Here is a 25,475-nt window from a genome sequence, read left to right as displayed (position 1 = left end):
CTGAGTGCTGGAGGTACAGTGTTGGAGGCAATGGTCAACCTTTGGCCTCATGAATTTGGGCATCAAAAGAGCATACAGACCAAAGACAAAGACGGGTAAATAAAATAATTCTGAGTGGCCCTCTGAGCCACGGTGAGCATAAATAACAGGTTGCTAGAGGAAATCCAACTAGAGATGGAGGTATTCCTTTGGGAGGAAGGGACATTTGAGCTGAAATCAAAAAGATTGGAAGCCAGATCCAGCAAGAAAGTGAGGGAGCAGCCGTGCAAAGCCTTGTGTAGGAAGGAGGCCAGCACCTGCAAGATGCTCAAAGCAGCCCCATGTGTCTGGCGTGTGAACATGAACCAGTGGTCCAGAGAGTCACTAAACTGTGATCGAAGAGCAAACACACCCAGTGAAGCGAGGCCGAACTGTGTGCTTCTGTTTGCAGGAAAACGCAGAACTGTTCAGGGCAGATACACTGAGTCTGCCCTGGAAGGATTATGTCATCTACATTGACGACATGGTCTTAGACGAATTTGACCAGTTCATTCGCAAATCTCTGAATTTCCTGATGGACAACATGGTTACAGATGTAAGTTATAAACATAAGGTAATATATATATATATATATATATGTATATGTATTCTTATATGTTAGACTCTATAGTTTCTAATTTCCTGATGAAAGAACAGGCTATCGTTTTATAGACTTATTAAAATATACCTTAGGTGATCCACTTGACCTGGTTTTAAACCTAGAAGTCCTGCATCTCAGAACCCCTCAGTCCCAGGCACTCAGGACCACTGGTCGCCTTAAATCTGCCATAACTTAAGTTGGCTGCAGAAAACCTCAGGAGACCTCAGAGGGTGGCCCTACCTCACTGCCAGGTGAGGGAACATGGACACCACTGCCCCTACTCATGTGGATTGGGGGGAGGGTCTCCTGTCAGCAGCAACAGCCATTCACCTACTCAATTCTAGACAGCTGAGGAGAAGCAAAGAGGTTGTGCTGGTTAATCCCATGGAGGCATTCTCTTCATGGCAATGGCCCCTTTCCTACCTGTGTCGTCTTTTTTTTTTTGGAGACACAGTCCTCTGTCATCCAGGCTGGAGTGCAGTAGCGCGATCTCAGCTCACTGCAACCTCCACCTCCTGGGTTCAAGCAATTCTCTGCCTCAGCCTCCCGAGTAGCTGGGATTACAGGCACCTGCCACCACGCCTGGCTAATTTTTGTATTTTTAGTAGAGACAAGGTTTCACCATCTTAGCCAGGCTGGTTTTGAACTCCTTACCTCATAATCCACCAACCCCGGCCTCCCAAAGTGCCAGGATTACAGGCAGGAGCCACCACGCCGGGCCCTGTGTCTTTTTTGTTGTGATGGCTTCTAAATGATTTTGAGTACCACCAGGAGGCCAAGATCAAAGACTCCTCCAGGCCACCAACGGCAAAGGAACGTGGCAGTGGCATGCCTCGTACCAGCCAGGGAGGGTGGATGGTGTTGGAGCCTGGCACATGTGTCTCAGAGGCCAGCTGGTAACCAGTCACAGACCCAAAATTCAGTTGACGAAAGTAATCATCTCTACAACTGTCGCAATGAAAGCATCTCAATGAAAACCATAAAGAAGTCCTGGCAGCAAATTGTCCTCCTCAAAGAGTTCCAAGGAGTCCTCCTACCAGCTGGGGGCAGGAGCCGACCTGAGTCTTTAGAAAAGTCTGATCACCCAAGTCCGTGACAATTGACCGTTTGTCCCAATTAGCACCTCACTCAGATACTGATACAGCCCCTCCTGCTCATAGACAAACTGGGGGGTTCAAAAGCCCACCACCCACAGGTCCAATGGGGACTCTCTCGGGGACAGATCAGTGGCCACAGTGTGATCTCACAGCCTGGTGGATCCTGGCCCACATTTGGAGAATCGTTGGTTTGGCAGGAAGAGCACTAGGGTTGACCTCAATCCCATCACTGTAAACCAGACCAGCACCTGCAGCCCTGCAGCCTCTCAGGGGCCTCCAGAGCTCTGTAAACGGGACTTCCGAGGGAGAGGGCGGCAGGCAGGCTTGGCCAGCCCCTGCAGTACCTGCTTTGTGTGTTAGTGATTCATTTAGTCCCTGCAGTAACCCAGAATAATGGAAACAATGTCTGCTTTTTTTTTTTTTTTTTTGAGGTGGCGTTTTGCTCTTGTCACCCAGGCTAGAGTGTAATGGCACAATCTTGGCTCATTGCAACCTCTGCCTCCTGGGTTCAAGCGATTCTCCTGCCTCCGCCTCCCGAGTAGCTGGGGTTACAGGCACCCACCACCAGGCCCAGCTAACTTTTTTTTTTTTTTTGTATTTTTAATACAGATGGGGTTTTGTCATGTCGGCCAGGCTTGTCTCAAACTCCTGACCTCAGGTGATCCACTCGCCTTGGCCTCCCAAAGTGCTGGGATTACAGGCATGAGCCACCACACCCGGTCAATAATGTCTCCATTCGATAAAATGTTTAGCCTCATTTTATATATTTGGGGGAGCTGGGAGTTAAGTGGCTCCCCAAGGCCTCACAGCTGGCAAGTAGCAGGTGCAGGCTTATGAACTGAGGTCTGAGGTCTACCTGATCCTGCCCCTCCCTTTGCCCCAACCTGCACCTGCCTGCTTTTGGCCTTGTGGCTGTGCATATTTGTCTCCGTAGCGATTGCTCAAGGAGCAGAGTGCGCTGAGACATGAGCTCTCAGAAGTTTCCCAGGCTACTGGAAGGCAGTGGTACATTGATGGTGCAGAGTGGACGATCAGGGCACTGAGAATCGTCCAATGGAGGACAGAGGTGTTGACCACTGCCAACCCTGCCCCTGTTTCAGGAGAGCATCGCTCCCCTGTTTGAGATCCGCATGGAGCTGGATGAGGATGGGCTGACTTTCCACCCGTCCCTGGAGGTGGGCTCGGAGCACGGCTTCCTGGCACTGATCGAGGGCCTGGTCAATGACATCTACAACGTAGCCAGGCTCATCCCTCGGTTGGCCAAGGGCAGGATGAACTACAAGGTCAGTCCTGGCCTCTTCTGGCCATACGTGGGACCATCCATTGCTTTCTCCATTTGGTGTTGCCGCCCTAACTCGACAAGGCCGGGCTGTTTACCTTTTAAATGACATCGTGTGACCGACCTCTAGGACGACATGGCCGCTTCTCTCCCCACTCCCACATCTGTCCTCCTTCCCAAAGTGGCTTCTTCTCAGTCAACCTGCCTGGGTTTCATCCCCTCATCATTCCTCCGACCCCCTAACACGATGCCAAGAGGGTAACCTTTCCCAGCTTCCTGACTGTTCACTCAGTCCTGTAATTTTTTTGAGACAGGGTCTCACTCTGTCACCCAGGCTAGAGTGCAGTGGTGCAATCTCAGCTCACTGCACCCTCCGCCTCCCAGGCTCAATTGATTCTCCCGCCTCAGTCCCCCAAGTAGCTGGGACTACAAGCATGCGTCCCCAAGCCCAGCTTGATGATGTATTTTTTGTAGAGATGGGGTTTTGCCGTGTTGCCCAGGGTGGTCTTAAACTTCTTTATTTTTTTGTTTTTTTGAGACAGAGTCTTGCTCTGTCGCCCAGGCTGGAGTGCAGTAGCACAGTCTCAGCTGACTGCAACCTCTGCCTCCTGGGTTCAAGCAATTCTCCTGCCTCAGCCTCCCAAAATGCTGGGACTACAGGTGTATGCCACCATGCCTGGCTATTTTTTTTTTTTTTTTTTTTTTGGTATATTTAGTAGAGACAGGGTTTCACCATGGTTTCGCCAGGATAGTCTCAATCTCCTGACCTCGTGATCCGCCTGCCTTGGCCTCCCAAAGTGCTGGGATTACAGGTGTGAGCCACTGCACCCTGCCTAAACTTCTGAACTCAAGCGATCCACCTGCCTAGGCATCCCAAAGTGCTGGGATTACAGGTGTGAGCCACCGTGCCCAGTCTCAGTCCTGTAATGTAAACACTGATTCTCCCAGTACTCAGGCAATTTGACAAATGCGCCTTCCACTGTCTTCTGAAATCATCTCTTCTAAACGCATCAAACAAGACACACAGAGACCCGGCCGGGCTCTGGGGGAGGGAAGGACAAAAGTCATGGGAAATTTAGTTCCCGCTTAAGGGAGGTTGGAGGTGGTGTGTTTGTTGAAGCATCTATTTTGTATAGCAGTAAAAAAAAAAAAAAAATCAGAAAAGACTTAAATGACCTACATGTTTGTGGAAGAGGGGAGTGGCTTGACCAATTCTGGCCCAAACACAGATTCTATGAGTGGTCCCAGCGAGCCAGGGATGGAAAGGTGTTGTGACAGGTTATTAGAATTTTTATCAAGTTACGGGACAATGTTTAGAATATGGTTTCATTTGTTTAAACAAGCAAAAATCTGGGTGAGTGTTTATCAGGATGGGAGGAAGGAGGGAGGGGAGAGGGATGTGGCTGCAGGCTTTTTCTCTCATGCATTTCTGCATTGTTTGAATTGTAAAATAATGGACACGTATGATTTGTTATAACCAATATTTACAGCGAGATGAGCTGTCCTGTCCAGGAGGGAGGGATGTGCGTGTGCTTGTGTGTGCGTGTGCTTGGATGCATATGTGCCCGTGTACATATTTACATGTGTGGGGGGGAGGCATGCGTGTACGGAGGTGAAGTGAGAAGGTCAAGGGCAGCTCCCGAGAGGAGTGGGCATGTGAGCGGTTTCTGGGAGGGCGGGAGGAGGTTTCCATGCTGAGAAGATGGCTGTGATTTTAGGCCTAAGTGCAGGCAGCAAGCTGTTCCAGAGTTGAGAATAGAATCTGCCCCAGTTACACAGACGCTAGCTTAGCACGCATCCTCAGAATCAGTGTGTCCCAGGTGTGCCCCCTCCCACTGTCCCCAAAGCAGGCTGCTCTCAGGCACCCACAGTTGCTGCAGACAGAGCTGCTCCACCCCTGGGCTCTGCCAGCACACACACTCGGGCTGTCTTGCAGACACCCTGGGACGCTCAGGCAGAACATTCCAGAGCTGAAGGGCCTCTTCCCCAGGAGAAGGGTCCCTCAAAAGCCTGCTGGTCTAGCAGACTCTTACCTGGTGCCAAGCTGTGGGAGACAATGAGAGGGTTAGGCATCTAGACGGCTGGGTCCCAGGACCACTTCCCAGAGACCCAGGCACCCTAGCTTGGTGGCAGAGCGTACCCAAGGGATGCTTCCTATGGGTACCAGGGTGGCCAACCCAGAGGAATTGGGGTCAGGACAAGGAGGAGACAGAATGTGGGCCCCAGGCTGCCACAGGGATCTAGAGAGCCAGGCTGCCTACAGGGGAGACCAGCAAGGGCGAAGCCCCCAGGCAGTGGGCCCTGCTTGCCCCTGGCATGCCGGGCTACCACCAGCCCAGCCCAGCTGGAACTTGGATCCCACCTGGGGAGATCCAAAGGAGTGCAGGGGACAATCTCGGCTGGAGCAGGGGGATGCCTGGAAGTTACCACACTGAAATCCTGAAGCACCTGCTTGCGCTCTGAACACTGCGCTCCCCACCCTGGGCAGAAAGAGGGGTCGTGAGGAGGGGCGAGAGCCACACGTCAGGCACAGGGGAGCCCGCGACTGAATTCCAAAGCACACACCAAATGCTTTCCTGCAGCCACAAGGAGCTTCAGGCTTCTCTCCCCTGTGGCTTCTTTTCATCCACAGCTTACAGGCAGGGTGGCCCAGCCCAGCCCTAGGGCCAACCTTCCCCTTCCATCCCAGGCCCACCGACTTCACCTCCTCAATCACAGCGTTTCCTTGTCCTAACCCTTACCAACGAGGTCCCCTGCGCAGACAAGATCCCCATGCACATCTGGGCCCGGATGGGGCCTCTCTGCAGCTGTGATGTGGGCTCTGGGCTATAGGGGCAGTCTCCAGTTGTCTGGTACCTGAGCCTGGGTGATTTAGGGCGAGGAAATACTGGCTTGGTGTGAGAGTTGGGTAAAGGAAGTGGTTGAGGATCAGCTGGTTTGCATATGGAAGGCATGCCCCCAGCTGAGCCATCTCCAAGAATTGCCTGGCCCTGGGAAGGGCAGGCTCTTCCTGGCCCCATAAAGTTTGTTTGTTTGTTTGTTTTAAGATGTCAAAATTGGGCCGGGCACATTGGCTCACACCTGTAATCCCAGCCCTTTGAGAGACTGAGGCGGGTGGATCACCTCAGTTGATCAGGGAGGTCAGGAGTTGGAGACCAGCCTGACCAAAATGGCGAAACCCTGCCCTTACTAAAAATGCAAAAAATTGCCCCGGCACAGTGGCTCACGCCTGTAATCCCAGCACTGGGACGCCGAGGTGGGCAGATCACAAGGTCAGGAGATCGAGACTGTCCTGGCTAACATGGTGAAACCCCGTCTGTACTAAAAGTACAAAAAATTAGCCGGGTGTGGTGGCGGGTGCCTGTAGTCCCAGCTACTCAGGAGGCTGAGGCAGGAGAATGGCATGAACCTAGGAGGCGGAGCTTGCGGTGAGCCAAGATGGGGCCACTGCACTCCAGCCTAGACAACAGTGCAAGACTCCATCTCAAAAAAAAAAAAAAAAAGTAAAATATTAGCCAGGTATGGTGGTGGGAGCCTGTAATCGCAGCTACTAGGGAGGCTGAGGCAGGAGAATCACTTGAACCTGGGAGGCAGAGGTTGTAGTGAGCTGAGATCGGGCCACTGCACTCTGGCCTGGGTGACAAAAAAAAGATGTCAACATTTCATAAGATACAGACAATAAAAATGTGATTAACAAACACACCCACCACCTGGGATTCTCCAGTCCTGTATATAAGCCAATAAGTTCTCTTTTTGCTTACACCAGTTTGGGTTGGGTTTTCTGTCACTTGCAACTAAAAAGATCCTGTCCAGCACTGGCCTTTCATGCTCTCTGCTCTAGCCATTGATGGTAGACTTCTTTTAGTTCCCCTAACTCGCTGCCTCCTCCCACCACAGGGCCTTTGCACCGGCTTTGCTGTTGCCAGGAAAGCCGCTTCTCTTGCTCTTTGTCTACCCATCCATCAGCTCCCAGACCGATGGCCATTTCCCCAGGGCCACTCCCTGACCTGCTCTCCATTTCACCTGAAGCAAAGGGGTGGAGGTGTTTTGTTTCTGTGATTCTTTGATGAATGTCGGACCCCATTCCTGGGCTGTACACTCCCTGCCTGTGTCCCCAGTATCTATCCCAGCATGTGGTACACAGCGAGGGTGAGCTATTGAACGAATGAATCCATGTGTCAGTCATCTCGGGATTCCCCAGACAAACGTCACACTTGGCGTATCTTCCCATGGCAGAATATTGCAAATCGGCAAAGGTTCCTATTTCCCGTGGTGAGAGCTTGGGCCATGCACAGTGGCATGTGCCTGTGGTCCCAGCTACTTGGGAGGCTGAGGCAGGAGGATCGCTTGAGCCCAGGAGTTCTGGGCTGTAGTGTGCTATGCACTAAGTTTGGCATCAATATGGTGACCTCCCAGGAGCGGGGGACCACCAGTTTTGCTTAAAGAGGGGTGAACTGGCCCAGGCTGGAAACAGAGCGGGTCGTCATGAGAGACTGGAAGCCCTTTCACCAATGGAGAGGCACTTCTCAAGGCCAAGAGGACAACCCCTAAATTATGAACCAGGCAACATACCTCCCCTTTTTCCTTCTCCCCTGCCCCTTTCAGATGGACCTGGAAGATAACACAGAGCTCATAGAGATGAGGGAGGAGGTGTCCAGCCTGGTCATCAATGCCATGAAGGAGGCCGAGGAGTACCAGGATTCCTTTGAGAGGTACTCCTACCTCTGGACGGATGACCTCCAGGAGTTTATGAATAATTTCCTGATATATGGGTGCGCAGTCACTGCGGAGGACTTGGAGACCCGGACAGATGACACCATCCCCAAGACACCGCCCACCCTGGCTCAGTTCCAGCAGCAGGTGCGTGCAGACCTCACCCACCAGCCTCCTTGTCTCCAGAGTTTTCCAGGAGAGGATCACCAGGCTTGCTTTAAAACTTGGGTGAATTGTTTTAAGATACAGGTTCTCTTGTTACTAGGTAGGGCAAGGCAAACAGATCAGGAGGTGACTGCCATTGGAAAGGTGGTTTGTTACTCACAGTTCCCAAGAAGCGGACATGGCACACCACACAGGCCTGCATGGGGGAGCATCAGGGTCAGTCAGAGGCAGAGGGAGCTGGGGGAAATGGGGAGAGTAAAGAGCCTTTATTGTGGCTTCCAGGGAAGGAATGGGCAGAGGTCACAGGCTTAGGGTTGGCAAGTTTGAATAACTTCAGCAGGCTCTAGGCTGTAGGGGCTGTCTGGTACCTGACTTCGGGGTGATGAGGGCTGAGGGCGAGTGGGTAGCAGCCCAGAAGGTAAAACCCTGTGAGAGCCTGATCCAGGGGACAGTTGGTTGGAGGCTTGGGCTCTGGGTTGGCTCATTTGCATATAAAACCACGCCCCTAGGTGAATATTGTTTGTTGTCTCTCGAAATCGACTAGGTGTGGGAGGGGCCGTCCCTGGGCAAGGCCCCAGATGTCAGAGTATGAAGAACACAGAAAATCACATCTGTCAGTAATAACCTCAAACGTAAATGGATTCAATTCTCCACTTAAAAGATACAGACTGTATGAGTGGATTAAGGTGACCCCAATATATGCTGCTTACAAGAAACTCACTTCACCTGTAAAGACAGACTGAATGCAGAAGGATAGAAAAAGAGATTCCACACAAACAGAAACCAAGAACAAGCAGGAATGACTATAGTTACATCGGATAAGACAGACTTTATGTCGTCCAGGCACGGTGGCTCATGCCTGTAATCCCAGCACTTTGGGAGGCCAAGGTGGGCAGATCATGAGGTCAGGAGATCAAGACCATCCTGGCTAACACGGTGAAACCTTGTTTCTACTGAAAATACAAAAAATTAGCTGGGCATGGTGGCGGGCGCCTGTAGTTCCAGCTACTTAGGAGGCTGAGGCAGGAGAATGGTGTGAACCTGGGAGGCGGAGCTTGCAGTGAGCCAAGATTGTGCCACTGCACTCCAGCCTGGGCAAGAGAGCGAGACTCCATCTCAAAAAAAAAAAAAAAAAAAGATTTTATGTCCAAAACAGTAAAACAAGACCAAGAAGGTCACTATATCATGGTAAAAGGATCAACTCAGCAAGAGGATTTAACAATTCTACATATCTATGCACCCAGCACCAGAGCACCCAGATACATAAAGCAAACAGTAGTAGATCTAAAGGGAGACAGAGACCCCAATACAGTAACAGTTAGGGATTTCAACACCCTACTTTCCGCATTGGACAGATCATCTAGACAGAAAATCAACAAACATTGGAGTTAAACTGCACTTAAGCCCACAGGGACCAAAAGACACAGCTGCAGAACACTTTCTCCAACAGCCGCAGAAAGAATGCAGAGAATAAGAAAGCAGTTAATGCACAAACCTCTAGCTCTGTTTCTGTTCCCGACGCACAGTGAGAAAGGGCCCTGTGGGCAAGGGTGACCCATGCCCGGGGATACATTCTGCAGCACAGGGTTGGGGCAGCGGGAGGAGTTAGAGGCCCCAGGTTGTAAATCAGCACCAAGAAGGATGAGCTAGGGGTGTCCTTTAGAAGCCTGTGACCTGACTCACCTCTTGAAGCTTCTGTCCTACCCAGCTTCAGAAGTCCGGCTGCCATGACCCGTTCTGCCACAATAAAGGCTCTTTACTGCCCCCATTTCCCCCGGCTCCCTCTGCCTCCTGACTGCCCCTGATGCTCCCCCATGCAGACCTGTGTGGTGTGCCATGCCCCCTTCTTGGGAACTGGCATGTTCTGGGGCTAGACTCTGGGGCTGGACGGAACAATAACTTGGCATGAGGGCCCCCGTGTGCCCCACGCTGCCCTTTGCTGACCCCGGTCCCACAGTGGCCAGCAGGTAAGCAGCGCAGGTGCAGTGCAGGAAGCGCCTGGACTGAGCCCCATGCTGATGCCCCCCAAGGCTTGCAGGCTATGACAGGCCGCCAGTGGCTGTGTTTTCCAGATCGACTCCTACGAGAAGCTGTACGAGGAGGTGTCCGAGTGCGAGAACACCAAGGTGTTCCACGGCTGGCTGCAGTGTGACTGTCGCCCCTTCAAGCAGGCCCTGCTCAGCACGATCCGGCGCTGGGGCTTCATGTTCAAGCAGCACCTGAGCAACCATGTCACCAACAGGTGGGCGTCCAGCCGTGTCCTCGGAAGCCCACCGGGGAACGGCCCTCCGCTTGAGTGGGTAGCATTTGTCGGGTGCCTCCTCCGGGGTAGCAGGGGTGGAGGCCAGGCTCCAAGGCTCACCCGGGCTCCAAAGTTCACCCCACCAAGCGTGAGCAGAAAGGTGTCACCGGGCTTCGAGCAAACACTGTCCCTCCTCCAACCCCAGTGTACCAAGCACCTGCCCTGCCCGGGTGCCAGATGTGGAGGAAACCTGAAGTCTGGCAGGGAAAGCTGGCGCTGAACAAACAGACCAGCAGCCGTGGAATGATAGGCGGCCGTCAGGGCTGTGATGGGCACAGTGTCAGGAGAGAGCACTGCCTGGCTGAAATCCATCTGGGAGGCTAGTGAAGGCCTCTCTGGGATGTGGCCGTAGCCTGGGACTCAGGGATGGACTTGAGCTAAGCTGCTGAGGCTTGGGGTGATGTCCGGGCATGGGCCAATCAAACTTGAAGGGATCCAAAGTGGGCAGGGGCACTCCCTCCCCAGCTGGGGCCTTCGGTGATGGCCAGTTGACCTCACCGTGGTCGTCCCCCTCTGATGGGGCTCCGTACCATCAAGGGTGGGCCCGAGGGGGACTGGGCCCATCACAAATGGTCCCCTTGTCCCTTAGCCTGGCTGACCTGGAAGCCTTCATGAAAGTCGTCAGAATGGGCTTGACCAAGCCCCTGAAGGAGGGGGACTATGACGGGCTGGTGGAGGTGATGGGGCACCTGATGAAGGTCAAGGAGAGGCAGGTGGCCACCGACAACATGTTTGAGCCCCTGAAGCAAACCATCGAGCTGCTCAAGACCTACGGGGAGGAGATTCCTGAGGAGATCCACCTGAAGCTGCAGGTACGTGGTGGGTGGGCGTGGCTGCGTCCAGGTGAGCAGGGAGAGGGTTGCAGGAAGCACCACCAAAGGAAGAGCCAGCCCAGCCTCAACCACGGACCAGTCCATCACACACAACCACGGAGGATGCTGCAGGCTAGATCCCCGCTGGACACCGGATCCCGATGGAACAGGGAGGTGCAGGGAGGAGGTTTCCAGGGGACAGGAGACCCTGGAGACTGCCTCCACGGTGACTTCAGTCCTCCCTCCGTTCCACTGGCGTTTTGTTGGATTAAAAATGCCTTCGTTATAATCCCAGCACCTTGGGAGGCTGAGGCGGGTGGATCGCCTGAGCTCAGGAGTTTGAGACCAGCCTGGGCAACATGGTGAAAGCCCGTCTTGACAAAAATACAAAACGTTAGCCAGGCGTGGCGGTGTAGTCTCAGCTATTCAGGAGGCTGAGGCAGGAGAATTGCTTGAACCCTGGAGGCAGAGGTTGCAGTGAGCTGAGATCACGCCACTGGACCCCAGCCTGGGTGACAGAGATTCTGTCTCAAAAAAAAAAAAAAAAAAGCAAATACAAAAATACAAAATCCTCCTGAGTGCCTGGTGGGTGTGCCCAGTGGAGCTGGGTGCCAGGATGGTGGAAAAAGAATAAGGTCAGGGGACCCTGGGGAGGGATTGGGTAGCTGAAGTTGGGGGAGGGGCTGGCAGCTGCGTTTGCACAGCACTTGACAGAATTCAAAGAACTTCAGCTGTCAGCATGGAGGTGTGTGTGCAGGGCAAGGGTGGAAGGATGGAGAGGGTGTGTCCTGGAGCTGCCCCTAGCCACCTCTAGGTGTGCCCACTGAGGAGACCCCACTCCCTCCTTTCTTGATTCTGGCCTGGAGTTTCCATTTCCTCCCAGCCCATCCACCCCTCCCCCTCCCCCTCCCCCCCGCCCCCCATAGCCCTGGGGGTGACAAGAGGGAGGGGCCCCGGCCTGGGCAACACAGGGAAACCCTGTCTCTGTAAAAAATTTAAAAAATTAACCAGGCATGGTGGCGCACACCTGTAGTCCCAGCTACTCGGGAGGTGGGAGGATTGGTTGAGCCCAGGAAGTCAAGGCTGCAGCGATCTATGATTGTACCATTGAACTCCAGCCTGGGTGACAGAGCCAAGACTCTGTGTCAAAAGAAAAAAAAGGACTCAGCACGTTCTCACCCACTCCAAGGTGCTCCAAGCCACAAACGAGGCAACTGGGGTAGTAAAAATGCAGACAGAAGCCACAGAGTCAGCAATCGTAGAAGAAATAGAGAAGTCTCCGCTGTGAGCCAAAAGTTCATGGGCTGGAATTTTTAATTTTTCTTTAAAATATTTTATGGCCCGGTGTGGTGGCTCATGCCTGTAATTTCAGCACTTTGGGAGGCCAAGGTGGGCGGATTACTTGAGGCAAGGAGTTCAAGACCAGCCTGGGCAACACGGCAAAATTCCATCTCTACTAAAAATTTAAAAATTAGCCTGGCGTGGTGGCAGGCGCCTGTAATCCTTGCTGCTTGGGAGGCTGAGGCACTAGAATCACTGCAACCCAGAAGGCAGAGGTTGCAGTGAGCCGAGATTGTACCACTGCACTCCAGCCTCAGCAACAGAGTGAGACTCTGTCTCAAAAATAAATAAAAAACATTTACGATTATACTATTCACCCAAGCGTGGGGAACTTGGGAAATACAAAAACTCATCTGATTGCTGCAGCCATTCTGGAAATGACAACATTATAGAGCTGGAGAAGAGCTGAGCAGTCCCCAGGGGCAGGATTGTGGTGGAGGGATAGAAAGCGGATTCCTCTGTTGTAATGGACAATCCGTATCTTGATTGTGGCGGTGTTTGCACAAATCTATATATGGGATCAGATTGCATGGGAGACCACACACACATACACACACACATGGATCAGGTTTAAACACATGATGAAAGGTGAGTACATTCTCTGGTCTAGTTAACAGAGACACCAATGTCAATGTCCTAGGTCGCCATTAAGGAGGCTGGTTTTTGTTTTTGTTTTTGCTTTATTTGAGACAGGATCCCACTCTGTCACCCAGGCTGGAGTGCAGTGGTACAATCTTGGCTCACTGTAGCCTCTGCCTCCCGAGTTCAAGTTATCCTCCCAGCTCAGCCTCCTGAGTAGCTGGGACTACAGGCCCATGCCATCATACCCAGCTAAACTTTTTTTGTATCTTTTGTAGAGACGGAGTCTCACTTTGTTGCCCAGGCTGGTCTCGAACTCCTGGGCTCAAGTGATCCTTCCACCCCGGCCTCCCAAAGTGCTGAGATTAGAGGTGTGAGCTACCACGCCGGCCCCTCCACTGTGTTTGCAGCTTCCCACAAGTCTCTAATTATTTCACAATAGAAGGTTTAAGAAAAGAAACAAGAAAGGAGCCCTCCTCCACCTTCGCTTCCTGCAGGAGCTGCCGGAGCACTGGACAAACACCAAGAAACTGGCCATTCAGGTAAAGCAGAACGTGGCCCCACTCCAGGCCAACGAGGTCAGCATCCTGCGGCGGAAATGCCAGCAGTTCGAGGTATTGTACCTGGGGCAGGGGGCGGGATTTCCGGGGAGCAGCGTGGGGCTCACACACGGCCCTGCGGCATGCAGGCTGGGGCCACCCTTGGGGCAGGTGGCCGCCCCGTGACCCTCTGTACCCTGCACTCTTCTCTCGCAGCTCAAGCAGCACGAGTTCAGGGAGAAGTTCAGGCACAAGGCCCCGTTCTCCTTCAGCGACCCCAACCCCTACACGTCCCTGAATAAGGTATTTTTGCTCAAGGGTAAGATCGGAGGGTAAGGCTGGGAACCCCACTGCTTTCTTAAGTTGTTATTCTTTCAAGTCCAGAAACGTGGCCTCCATGGGACTGACCTTGGGGCCATGCATGAGTGCTCTTATGTGTACGCATGTGCATATGTGTGCAAGCACACGCGTGGGTGTGTACGTGAACATGCAAAACTAGCAGTCCCCAGACCACGGGGCGTCCCCTCTGTGTCTCGCTGCTCAGAGTGTGGCTCCAGGCCCAGCTCAGGCCTATTAACACCCTGTGTGACCCACAGTCCCTTAGCCTGGCTCCGCCCCCTAATCCCCACTCTGTTCACATTCAGCAGCTTCCTGTCTCCTGGGCTTAACACTCACCTGCCATCACTCCCTGCCTGCTGCCTCTCCTGACCCACCACATCTGGCAGCAGCCACGCTTCACTCATGTTCCCATTCTGTTCCTACTGTCCAAGTTCATGATCACGTCCAGTGCAAATTCACACAGCCCTGGACCTGGCAGCCCACTCAAGCTCAGGCCCAAAAGGCTCTTGTGGGCAGGAGCGTGTGGGGGTGCTCGGCCCAGGGAGGCCTCTTGAGGCCCAGCAGGGCCCTCGTCAGTGCCTCTTTGCTCTCAGTACGGTGCCCAGGTACTGCTGGGCCAGCCCTGCCTACACCTCACAGGCTCTAGCAAATGTGAACCCCAGGGTCCTCAGGGTCACCCCACTCTTCCCCTCCCTGAGCTTCAGCTCTTTGGTCTCCAGCTCTGATCCAACCCTCCCTCATGGCTGTTTCCTCATGTCACATTCCTCAAGCAATGATGGAGATGCAGCCATTCTCTCCCTAGGACCCCAGGCTGGGTTTTCTGGAAAGATTTGCAGTGAGGGGTACCCCGTGCCCATCCAAGGGGAGCTGTGGAGCTCCAGCTGCTGACCAGGGCAGGTGGTCCCTGCGTGTCCATGTGTGTGCACACACTCCGAGCCCACCTTTGCCACAGCCTGTCCATTACATGTCCGTGCAACCACACCCAGTCACACCAGGGGCCAACTCTTAGTCGCAGGATTTGTAAGGACACTGGGAATTTTTCCTCTTTGCTTCTCTCAATTATCTCATTTCAAAACATTACTTAAATCATTTTTAATAAGATAAAAATATATGAAAGTGGAAGAAATGCTGGGGAATCAGGAACTCTCAGGAGGAAATGAGGCATTTGTACCATGCCCATTGGGAGTCAGTCCCCACGCTGGAGTGAGTAGAGCTCACCCGCCCTCTCCTGCAGGCAGGACCCAGGAGGCGCTGGGGGATGGAGGGCTCTGTCCTCCCTCCAGGTGGGACACCATTGTGTTGACACCTCCTCCCAGAAGGTTCATCAGGGAGGGCACACTGGAGAGACGAGCAGAACATCGGGGAGTGGGGTGGGGCGCCGCTGAGGGTAGGCAGCCCCACTGACAGCCCCTCCCCACCCAGCAACAAAAGAGCATCTCAGCCATGGAAGGCATCATGGAGGCGCTGTCCAAGTCCGGGGGCCTGTTCGAGGTCACTGTCCCCGACTACAAGCAGCTCAAGGCCTGCCACCGGGAGGTCCGCCTGCTGAAGGAGCTCTGGGACATGATTGTCGTGGTGAGCACAGCGCACGCCGTGTGGGTGGGGCCTGGGGTTCTGCATGGAGCTGCCCCCGGCAACAAGAGGGTAGGCTCCGGGTACCCTTTGGTTGTAAGAATGTGACAACAAGGTTTCTAGTGTTGGGTGGAGGCACCTGAAGGGCCCTGAGATCGCAAGGTGGGGTCTCTCTGCTAAAGTAGAAATGTTCACCTCTCTGTACGTGGGTGGGGGCTTGCCTTCGACTGCCCCCTCTCTCTTTCTGCCTCCCTTCATCTTTTTCCTCCCCGTCTTCCTCCTCCTCTCATTCTCTCTCACATCTCACCTCTTTTAAAGAAATTTTTTTTAAGTAAAGAATACCACTCAGTCTGTTCAAGATACGCTAACAAAATCCCATAAACTGAGTGGCTCATAAACCACAGACATTTTATTCCTCACCAGTCTGGAGGCTGGGAAGTCCACGATCGAGGCAGATGTAATGTCTGGTGAGGACCCACTTTGTGGCTCATAGACAGCACCCTCTCACTGCATCCTCACGTGGTGGCAGTGGGACGGGCCGGGGGTGAGAAATCTCTCCAGGGTCCCTTTTATAAGAGTATGAATCAGGCTGGGTGCGGTGGCTCATGCCTGTAATCCCAGCACTTTGGGAGGCTGAGGCAGGTGGATCACCCGAGGTCAGAAGTTTGAGACCAGCCTGGCCAACATGATGAAACCCTCTCTCTATGAAAAATACGAAAATTAACTGGGCATGGTGGTGTGCACCTATAATCCCAGCTTCTCAGGAAGCTGAGGTAGAATTACTTGAACCTGGAAGGCAGAGGTTGCAGTGAGCCAGGATTGTGCCACTGCACTCCAACCTGGGCAATAGAGTAAGACTCCATCTCAAAAAATAAACACATGAATAAGAGCACGAATTGCATTCCTGAGGGCCACGCCCCCATGACCTCACCTCCCAAACGCTCTGCCTCCCAATATCACCCTGTCAGGTAAGGATTTCAACATAGGAATTTAGGGGGGAATATTCAGACCATCAGAGGCTCAATCTATGAGAAAGATTTTGTGGTTTCATTTGTATTTCCTACTGACTAATGATGACAGCATATTTTCTTTTCTAAAAAGTATTTTTGTTTATTTATTTTTGAGACAAGGTCCTGCTCTGTTGCCCAGGCTGGGGTGCAGTGGCACGATCTCGGCTGACTGCAACCTCTGCCTCCTGGGCTCAAGCAATCCTCCTGCCTCAGCCTCGCAAGTAACTGGGACTACAGGATTGCGCCACTACGCCTAGTTAATTTTTGCACTTCTATGTAGAGATGGAACCTCGCTGTGTTGGCCAGGCTGGTCTCGAACTTCTGGGCTCAAGCGATCCATCCGTCTCAGCCTTCTAGAGTGCTGGTATGACAGGCATCAGCCACCAGTATCTTCTCATGGGCTTCTTTGACATCTATATATCCTCCTTGGTGAACTGCATATTCACGTCTTTTGTCCATTTTCTAGTTGACTTTTTTTTTTAATTGACTTTTTTTAAAGTTGTTTTTTTAATCCAGTTATTTGTATAAAGTCCCTTGTAAAAATAAAACACAATAAAAACAAACTGAAAAGAAGGGACATGGTAAAATTGAAAAAGGAGGGTGGGCACAGTGGCTCACACCTGTAATCCTAGCACTTTGGGAGGCCAAGGCAAGTGGATCACCTGAAGCTAGGAGTTTGAGACCAGCCTGGCCAACATGGTGAAACCCTGTCTCTATTAAAAATATAAAACTTAGTTGGGCATGTTGGCAGGCGCCTGTAATCCCAGCTACTTGGGAGGTGGAGGTTGCAGTGAGCCAAGATCGCACCATTATACTCCAGCCTGGGGAACAGAGTGAGACTGTCTCAAATAGGTAAGAAAAAGGAGGCTGGGTGCAGTGGCTCATGCCTATAATCTTAGCACTTTGGGAGGCTGAGGCAGGTGGATCACTTGAGTTTAGGAGTTCAAGACCAGCCTGGGCAACATAGCAAGACCCCGTCTCTACTAAAAATACAAAAAATGGGCTGGGCACAGTGGCTCAAGCCTGTAATCCCAGCACTTTGGGAGGCTGAGATGGGCAGATCACGAGGTCAGGAGATTGAGATGATCCTGGCTAACACGGTGAAACCCCGTCTCTACTAAAAAAATACAAAAAAACTAGCTGGGCGAGGTGGCGGGCGCCTGTAGTCCCAGCTACTTGGGAGGCTGAGGCAGGAGAATGGCATAAACCTGGGAGGCGGAGCTTGCAGTGAGCTGAGATCCGGCCACTGCACTCCAGCCTGGGCGGCAGAGTGAGACTCCGTCTCAAAAAAAAAAAAAAAAAAAGCTGGGTGTAGTGGGTGTGCACTTGTGATCCCAGCTACTCAGGAGGCTGAGGTGAGAGGATCACTTGAGCCCAGGAGGTGGAGGGTGCAGTGAGCTGCAATGGTGCCACCGCACTCCCACCTGGACGATAGAGTGAGACTCTATCTCAAAAGAAAAAGGAAAGGAAAGAAGAATTTAATGCTTTTCCTCAGTGTCTTCCTCGGTCTCCTCTTCACCAAAAGAGCTTCTAGCTTTTCCATCACTTTTTCGGCATTGTTGTTTTTGCCCGGTCCTTTCTTTTGTCTCTCTTTGATGTCTTTTTTGCATTCTTTGAACTTTGGAATTTCTGTGCATGCTCAGCATTCAGGACGCGGCTGGCCAGCAGCCCTGGCTTGGGTGTTCACGGCTGAATTCGACGTGAGTGTTGCAGACCCAGGCACAGTGGCTGCCTGCGTTGGGCTTCAGCTCCATCATGGGCATGACTTAGGGGCTGGCAGATCTTCAGGGTCTTGTCCCTCCTCGTGGGACCCCTTTCTCCTTGTGCTTCAGGAGCTTGACGTTGCCAGTACCTCCACCCTTCCATTCCGGGAGATCGTTCCCTGAAAAAAATCAGAAGAGTTTCACCCACATTTTTAAAAGTCCCTCTTCCTCTTCCTCTAGCATTTTAATTTCTTGCTCAGGAATAGAAGCTATTGGCTCAAACTGAGGGTTCCGGTTGGACTTGTCTCCACTCTCAGTGGAGGTATTGGTGGTTCTCGTGAGTGGCCTCGGTAGCCACCATGGTGGCTGTGGCTCGGTTCAGCTGGGCTGGGTTCTCCACAGCCACTGGGAGCTCCTTCCCTCTGCAGCCAGCACCTCCCTCCCGCCCAGCAACCAAAACTGAGTTTTTTTACTGTTAAATTTTGAGAGTTCTTCATATGTTCCAGAAACTAGCAATTTGTCAGGTTGTGGTTTGCAAGTAATTTCTCCTAGTCTGTAGCTTGTCTTTTCGTTCTCTTAACAGGGTGTTTCTCTGAGTAAGAGTTTTTGTATAATTTTGGTTTTTTTGAGGCGGAGTCTCACTCTGTCACCCAGGCTGGAGTACAGTGGCACGATCTCAGCTCACTGCAGCCTCCATCTCCTGGGTTCAGGGATTGTCCTGCCTCAGTCTCCTGAGCAGCTGGGATTACAGGCACCCACCACCACGCCTGGCTAATTTTTGTATTTTTAATAGAGATGGGGTTTTGTCATGTTGACCAGGCTGGTCTCAAACTCCTGAGCTCAGGCAATCCACCTGCCTTGGCCTCCCAAAGTGCTAGGATTACAGGCATGAGCCACCATGCCCAGCCAGTGTTAGTATAATCTTTAATTACATAAAGTTTTTAATATGAACCTTGGATATAATCCATTTTATCAATTTTTCCTTTCATAGATTATGAACTCTTTTCCTAGATCCTACAGATTTTCTCCTATGCTTTTATAGTTTTCTATTTGTCTACGAGCCATTTTGAGTTAATTTTTGTATAAGGAGTGAGGTTTATTGGGTTAAGCTTCATTTATTATTTTTGTTTGTTTGTTTATGGGTGTCTAATTTCTCCAGCACCGTTTGTAGACAAGTCAGTCCCTCCATTAAAAAACAATTTTTTTTTTAAATGGAGTCTCACTCTTATCACCCAGGCTGGAGTGCTGTGGTGTGACCTCAGCTCACTGCAACCTCTTACCTCCCAGGTTCAAGTGATTCTCCTGCCTCAGCCTCCTGAGTAGCTGGGTTTACAGGCACCCACCACTATGCCCGACTAATTTTTGTATTTTTAGTAGAGATGGGGTTTTGCCATGTTGGCCAGGCTGGCCTTGAACTCCTGACCTCAAGCGATCCACCTGCCTCGGCCTCACAAAATGCTGGGATTACAGGCGTGAGCCGTGGCAGCTGGCCCCGCTCCATTTAATTTATTTTGTATCTTTGTCAGAAGTCAGTTAGGCACCTAGTGTGCTGCTGTTGATGGGTTCTGTGCTCTGTTCCATTGGTCTTTGTGTCTATCCCTCCACGATACTGCACAGTCTTGATTACTAGAGCAATCTAGTAAGGTTTGTTATACAGAGTGATTCCTCCCACTTTATCCTTTTTTGTCAAAATTGGTTTGCTCTTCTAGGATTTGTACTTTTCCATATGAATTTTAGAACAGGCTTGTTATGCTTATAAAAAAGTAAAACCTTATTGGGGTTTTTATAGGAATTGCATTAAAACTATTAATCAGTTTGGGGAGAACTGACATGTTGACTCTGTCTCTCAGTAGCTAACGTAGTATATCTCTCCATTTATTTGGCTCTTCTTTGATTTCTCTAGTCAGCATTTTGTGATTTCATTTTGTAATAGCATTTAAGATCCTGTACAAGTTTTGTTACATTTATACCTTGTATGTCTCTCCTTTTCTTTTTAGAAGTGATTGTATTAATAAGTGGCATTGTGTCTTAAATTTTGGTTTCCACGTTTGTTTGGGTATATACAAATGTGAATAATTTTTGTGTGTTTGTTTTTATCTTGTGACCTTGCTAAACTCACTTACTAGTTCTAGGATGGCTTTTTTAGATTCCTTAGGGATTTTGTACATAGACAATAATGTCATCTGCAAATAGGAACAGTTTTATTTTTCCTTTCTATTCTGTATGTCTTTTATTTCTTTTTCTTGCCTTATTGCGGTGGCCTGAACTTCCAGTACTCTGTTGAATAAGAATGGTGAGTTTGCACATCCTTGCATTGTTCCCAAGCTAAGAGGAAAACCACTTTGCCATTATGTATATTAACTGTAAGTTTTCAAGTTGAGGAAATTCTGTTCCTTTTGTTTAGACTATTTATCATGAATGGGTGTTAGATCTTGTCAATTTTTTGTGTGTCTCCTGATATGACTGATTTTTGTTTAGTCTACTAAGATAGTGGATTATACTGACACTTTTTTTCTTGAAACAGTTTTGTTCTATCGCCTAGGCCTGGAGTGCAGTGGCATGATCTTGGCTCACTGCAACCTCTGCTTCCCAGGTTCAAGCAATTCTCCCGCCTCAGCCACCTGAGTAGCTGGGATTACAGGCGCCCACCACCACACCCAGCTATTTTTTTGTATTTTTTAGTAGAGACAGGGTTTCACCATGTTCTTCAGGCTGATCTTGAACTCCTGACCTCAGGTGATCCGCCTGCCTCAACCTCCCAAAGTGTTGGGGTTACAGGCGTGAGCCACCGCACCCGGTCATTTCCATGAGATTTTTAGTCACAAATTCAATTTCTTTAATGGCCACATGGGCTTGCTCATGTTGGTCTGTTTCAAATTTGTGAAAATCTTGGTAGAGAATTTTGGTAGCTTGTGGTTTCTGAGGAACTGGTTTATTTCTTCTAAATTGTTTAATTCAAGCATGAAGTTGTTTATATTAGTTCCATATTATCCTCTAAATGGTTGCAAGTTTGGCAGTGGTATCTTCTATTTCATTCCTAGTATTGGTGATTAGTGTCTTCACTCTTTCCATCTTTGTCGGTCTTACTAGAGGTTTATAAACTTTATTGATGTTTCAAAGAACCAGATTTTTGTTTAATTTTTGTGTTGTTTTATTTTAAATTTCATTGGTTTCTGATCTTTATTATTTCGTTCCTTCCTTTGCGTTGGGCTTATTTTGCTTATTTTCTAGTTTATTGAGGTGGAAACTTAGATTATTGATTTGAGACCTTTTCTCTTTTCTAAAGAAAACACTTAGTGCTATCAAATTTGCCTCTCTACCTTAACTGTGTCCCACATACTTTGATACTACATTCCAAGTTCTCTGTCTTTTTATTTCTTTTGAGGCTTCCTCTTTGACCCATGGATGATTTAGAAGTGTATTTTAAATTTCTAAGTGTTTTAGAGATTTTCCTGTTGGCTTTCTATTATTGATTTCTAGTTTGATTCCATTATGGTCAAAGAACACACTGTATATAACTTTCATTATTTTAAATGTATTAAGCTTTATTTTATGGATCAGGGTATAGTCTGTCTGGGTGAATGTCTCACGGGCGCTTGAACAGAATGCGTGTTCTGCTTTTGTTGGGCGGAGTGTTTCATACGTGTCAATCGGATCCTGTTGGTTGGTTGTGTTGTTCTGTCCTTTTATAGTCTTGCTAACTTTTTGTCTAGCAATTCCATAAACTGCTGAGAGTGGGGTGTTGAAATCTCTCCAACTGTAATTATGGATGTGTTTGTTTCCCTTTTCAGCTCGATCAGTTTTTGCTTTGTGTATTTCGAGGCTCTGTTGCTCGGTGTGTACAGATTTGGTATTATTGTCTTCCTACAGGTTGACCCTTTTTTCCATTATATGATGTTCTTTTTGTCTCTAGGAATGTTCTTTGCTCTAAAGTTGGCTTTATCTGATACTAGTATCGCCACTTCTATTTTTTTCTATTGTTTTTGACTAGTGTTCATCCTGATAGATCTTTTTCCATATTTCAATTTTCAAGCTACCTGTATTTTTGTATTTGAAGTGAGTTTCTTATATATAGCATATGGTTGGATCATGGGTTTTCATCCACTCTGCCAGTCTCTGGCTTTTAATTGATGTATTTAGACCATTTAGCATTGAAGATAATTATTGTCATGTTAGAGCCTATGTCTGCCATTTTGTTTTCTGTTTGTTCCCTTTGTTTCTTGGTCCTCTGACTCTTTTAACATTTTTAGGATCCATCCTGATTTATTTCGAGTGATTCTGAACATAGCACTTTATATAGTTTTCTTAGTGGTTGTTTGACAGTCACTGATATCAGCATTTTGTCACTTTTGAGTGTAGAAATCTTACTTCCATTTAGATCTCTTTGCCCTCACCTCTGCCCCTCTTAACTGTAACATAACTGTCTTGCGTATTTCCTCAGTATATGAGCAATCTTCCATGGGCTTGTTTGTTGTGGTATGCCCAAGGTTTTTCCGTTGTAAGAGGGAGAAGCCGGAAGTAACAGGGCTGCTCCATCTTGGCAGAACTGAAAGAACTAACAACTTTTTAAAGAATGCAAGCAGGCTTTTTGTTTGGGTCAGATGCTAAGACAGCCCTGAGGAAATTGGGATTTGGGTAGATTGTGGAGGGGTGATACTCAGGGAGAAGAAGAGGCAATTCGGGAGCCTGGGAATTGGTCAAACAAGAGCAGTCTGGATCATGTCTCTGTGGGCTGCTTTGTGGCCTCCTAGGCAGCAGAAAGATAAGGACAGGCCAGGTCTCGGTGTGTGAAGGGAGGCTGGACTCCAAGCATGGGGCCTTTTTTTCCCACGTATTTCTTCTTTTGTGTGTGTGCATATGTTGGTTTCTGCCATTCTGTCTCCTCTTTGCTCATCTGTTTTCAAAAATAGTTGAACTCTTTCCTCTTTTACTTTTTTGAATGAACTTTTATCAAATCCAGCTTGCTGTGGTGGCTCACACCTGTAATCCCAGCACTTTGGGAGGCCATGGTGGGCGGATCACTTGAGGCCAGGAGTTTGAGACCAGCCTGGCCAACATGGTGAAACCCCACCTCTATTAAAAATATAAAAATTAACTGGGTTTGGTGACATGTGCTTGTAGTCCCAGCTACTGGGGAGGTTGAGGCAGGAGGATCACTTGAACCCAGGAGGTGGAGGCTGCAGTGAGCTGAGAATCACATCACTGTACTCCAGCCTGGGCGACAGAGTGAGTGAGACTCTGTCTCAAAAACAAAAGAATCGGCCGGGCGCGGTGGCTCAAGCCTGTAATCCCAGCACTTTGGGAGGCCGAGATGGGTGGATCATGAGGTCAGGAGATCGAGACCATCCTGGCTAACATGGTGAAACCCCGTCTCTACTAAAAAATACAAAAAACTAGCCGGGCGAGGTGGCGGGCGCCTGTAGTCCCAGCTACTCGGGAGGCTGAGGCAGGAGAATGGCATAAACCCAGGAGGCAGAGCTTGCAGTGAGCTGAGATCCGGCCACTGCACTCCAGCCTGGGCGACAGAGCGAGACTCCATCTCAAAAAAAAAAAAAAAAGAATCATTTGTCAAAACTTCCTCCCCTCCAAAAGGAAGCTATTATGACTTTAAATGAAATTGAATTAACTCATTTGAGGAAAATTCATCTCTTGGCAGTATTCCATTTTCCCATACAAGAGTATGCTCTGTCTCTTTTATTTAATTTTTAAATTACATTATAGTAAATATCTTCATGCTGACCGTACTGAGTCAAAATATTTCTTACATGGGGGAAAAACGTATTTGGAGTCACAGGCTTTTTTATAGCCAGGCCTTAAGAGAAGGTACAAATGAAGGCCTTTTGAGACTTTTTCACCAATTAACTGAATTTGAGTTTCTCTTTTTTTTTTTTTTTTTTTTTTGAGACAAAGTCTCTCTGTGGCCCAGGATGGAGTGCAGTGACCTGATGTCCACTGGCTGCAACCTCTGCCTCCCGAGTTCAAGTGATTCTCCTGTCTCAGCCTCCCCAGTAGCTGGGATTACAGGTGCCCACCATCACACCCGGCTAATTTTTGCATTTTTTTAGTAGAGATGGGATTTCACCATGTTGGTCAGGCTGGTCTCGAACTCCTGACCTCAGGTGATTCTCCTGCCTTAGCCTCCCAAAGTGCTAGGATTGCAGGCGTGAGCCACCGCGCCCAGACTCAAGTTTCTTTTATATGAGTGGCATTACAGAACATAGTGGCATCTGAGAGAATGGGATATACACTTTCCCACAACAAAAAAATTGTTTGCGTAGATGGGAGAATAAAATCCACGTTTCCCAGGAGATGACAGCATTTGAAGTCAGGACAATTCAAGAAAAACTCTCCAAAACACACTAGCCAAGACATTTTATGATAATAGGATGCAGGGTAATCTTGAACCTGCCAGAAAAAGCCATCGACTCCTATGTAGATTAAGGTTTCAGATCGTCGTATCTTCAAGGTAAATGTCTTATAAACACTCTCAGTTTTTACTTTCTGGAGCACAGATGTTTCTCAAGCCCAGAGCTTCCCACTGTAAGTGCCCATGTCAACAGTCTCTGATTCCCTCAATGACTAGCAGTTTCCAGCTTCACAGCCGTTTTCATGGTTATACTGTTGGTTGGGTTATTCCTGGGTAGTCTGTATGTTTTGTGTCATATTGTTGTGAATGAAGTGTCTTCTGTTAGATTCTTTTTTTTTTTTTTTGAGGCGGAGTCCCGCTCTGTCACCCAGGCTGGAGTGCAGTGGCGCGATCTTGGCTCACTGCAAGTTCTGCCTCCCGGGTTCACGCCATTCTCCTGCCTCAGCCTCCCGAGTAGCTGGGATTACAGGCACCCGCCACCACGCCTGGCTAATTTTTTTTTTTTTTTTTGTATTTTTAGTAGAGACGGGGTTTCACTGTGTTAGCCAGGATGGTCTTGATCTCCTGACCTTGTGATCCGCCCACCTCAGTCTGCGGAAGTGCTGGGATTACAAGCGTGAGCCACCGCGCCCGGCCCTGTTATATTCTTATCGGTGGAAGCTGGGTTACTGTGCAGTAACAGCCCCACAGATCTCTGTGTACTGAACAAAAGCGTATTTCTCATTCATGCAAAGTGCATACTGTAGTTCCAAGCAGTTGTTCCCTGGGAAGTTACCTGTCAAGGACTAGTTCCACAGTGCAGGCTGTGGATCAGCGATGCCCCTTCGTGATTGCCACGGCAGGAAAGGGGAACACCAAGCTGAGTATTGTCAGGCATCACTCACCTTTCATGGGCCAAGACAAGCTACGTGGACATACTGAGAAGTGAAAGAAAACTGGGTCCTGGCCAGCAACAGCAGGGCCCTGACACAGGCTTTTGCTGAAATGCCTTTTAACTGCTTTTGTTTTTATTTATTTATTTTTGAGACGGAGTCTCAC

The 25,475-nt window shown here is 49.6% G+C and overlaps 1 protein-coding gene across 8 annotated transcripts in view; it reads left to right on the top strand.

Moving 5' to 3' along the window:
* The window catches only part of DNAH17 (dynein axonemal heavy chain 17), a 158,495-nt gene that overhangs the window by 37,190 nt on the left and 95,830 nt on the right, over window positions 1–25,475 (top strand). For 6 of the 8 annotated variants that reach the window (XM_033182418.1, XM_033182417.1, XM_033182419.1 and 3 more), the window contains 8 exons: window positions 431–592; window positions 2,817–2,999; window positions 7,601–7,855; window positions 9,946–10,115; window positions 10,765–10,987; window positions 13,405–13,521; window positions 13,663–13,749; window positions 15,208–15,360. In XM_033182418.1, the coding sequence (XP_033038309.1) occupies window positions 431–592; window positions 2,817–2,999; window positions 7,601–7,855; window positions 9,946–10,115; window positions 10,765–10,987; window positions 13,405–13,521; window positions 13,663–13,749; window positions 15,208–15,360 (1,350 nt within the window). The remainder of the gene's footprint in view (window positions 1–430; window positions 593–2,816; window positions 3,000–7,600; window positions 7,856–9,945; window positions 10,116–10,764; window positions 10,988–13,404; window positions 13,522–13,662; window positions 13,750–15,207; window positions 15,361–25,475) is intronic. The other 2 variants (XM_033182425.1, XM_033182416.1) reach the window with 1 other exon arrangement.

This window comes from Trachypithecus francoisi, unplaced genomic scaffold (genome assembly GCF_009764315.1).
Source record: "Trachypithecus francoisi isolate TF-2019V2 unplaced genomic scaffold, Tfra_2.0 Lachesis_group20, whole genome shotgun sequence".
Classification (NCBI taxonomy): Eukaryota; Metazoa; Chordata; class Mammalia; order Primates; family Cercopithecidae; genus Trachypithecus; species Trachypithecus francoisi.
Note: the sequence above shows the minus strand (reverse complement) of the source record. Positions and strands in the feature narration are given on the sequence as shown.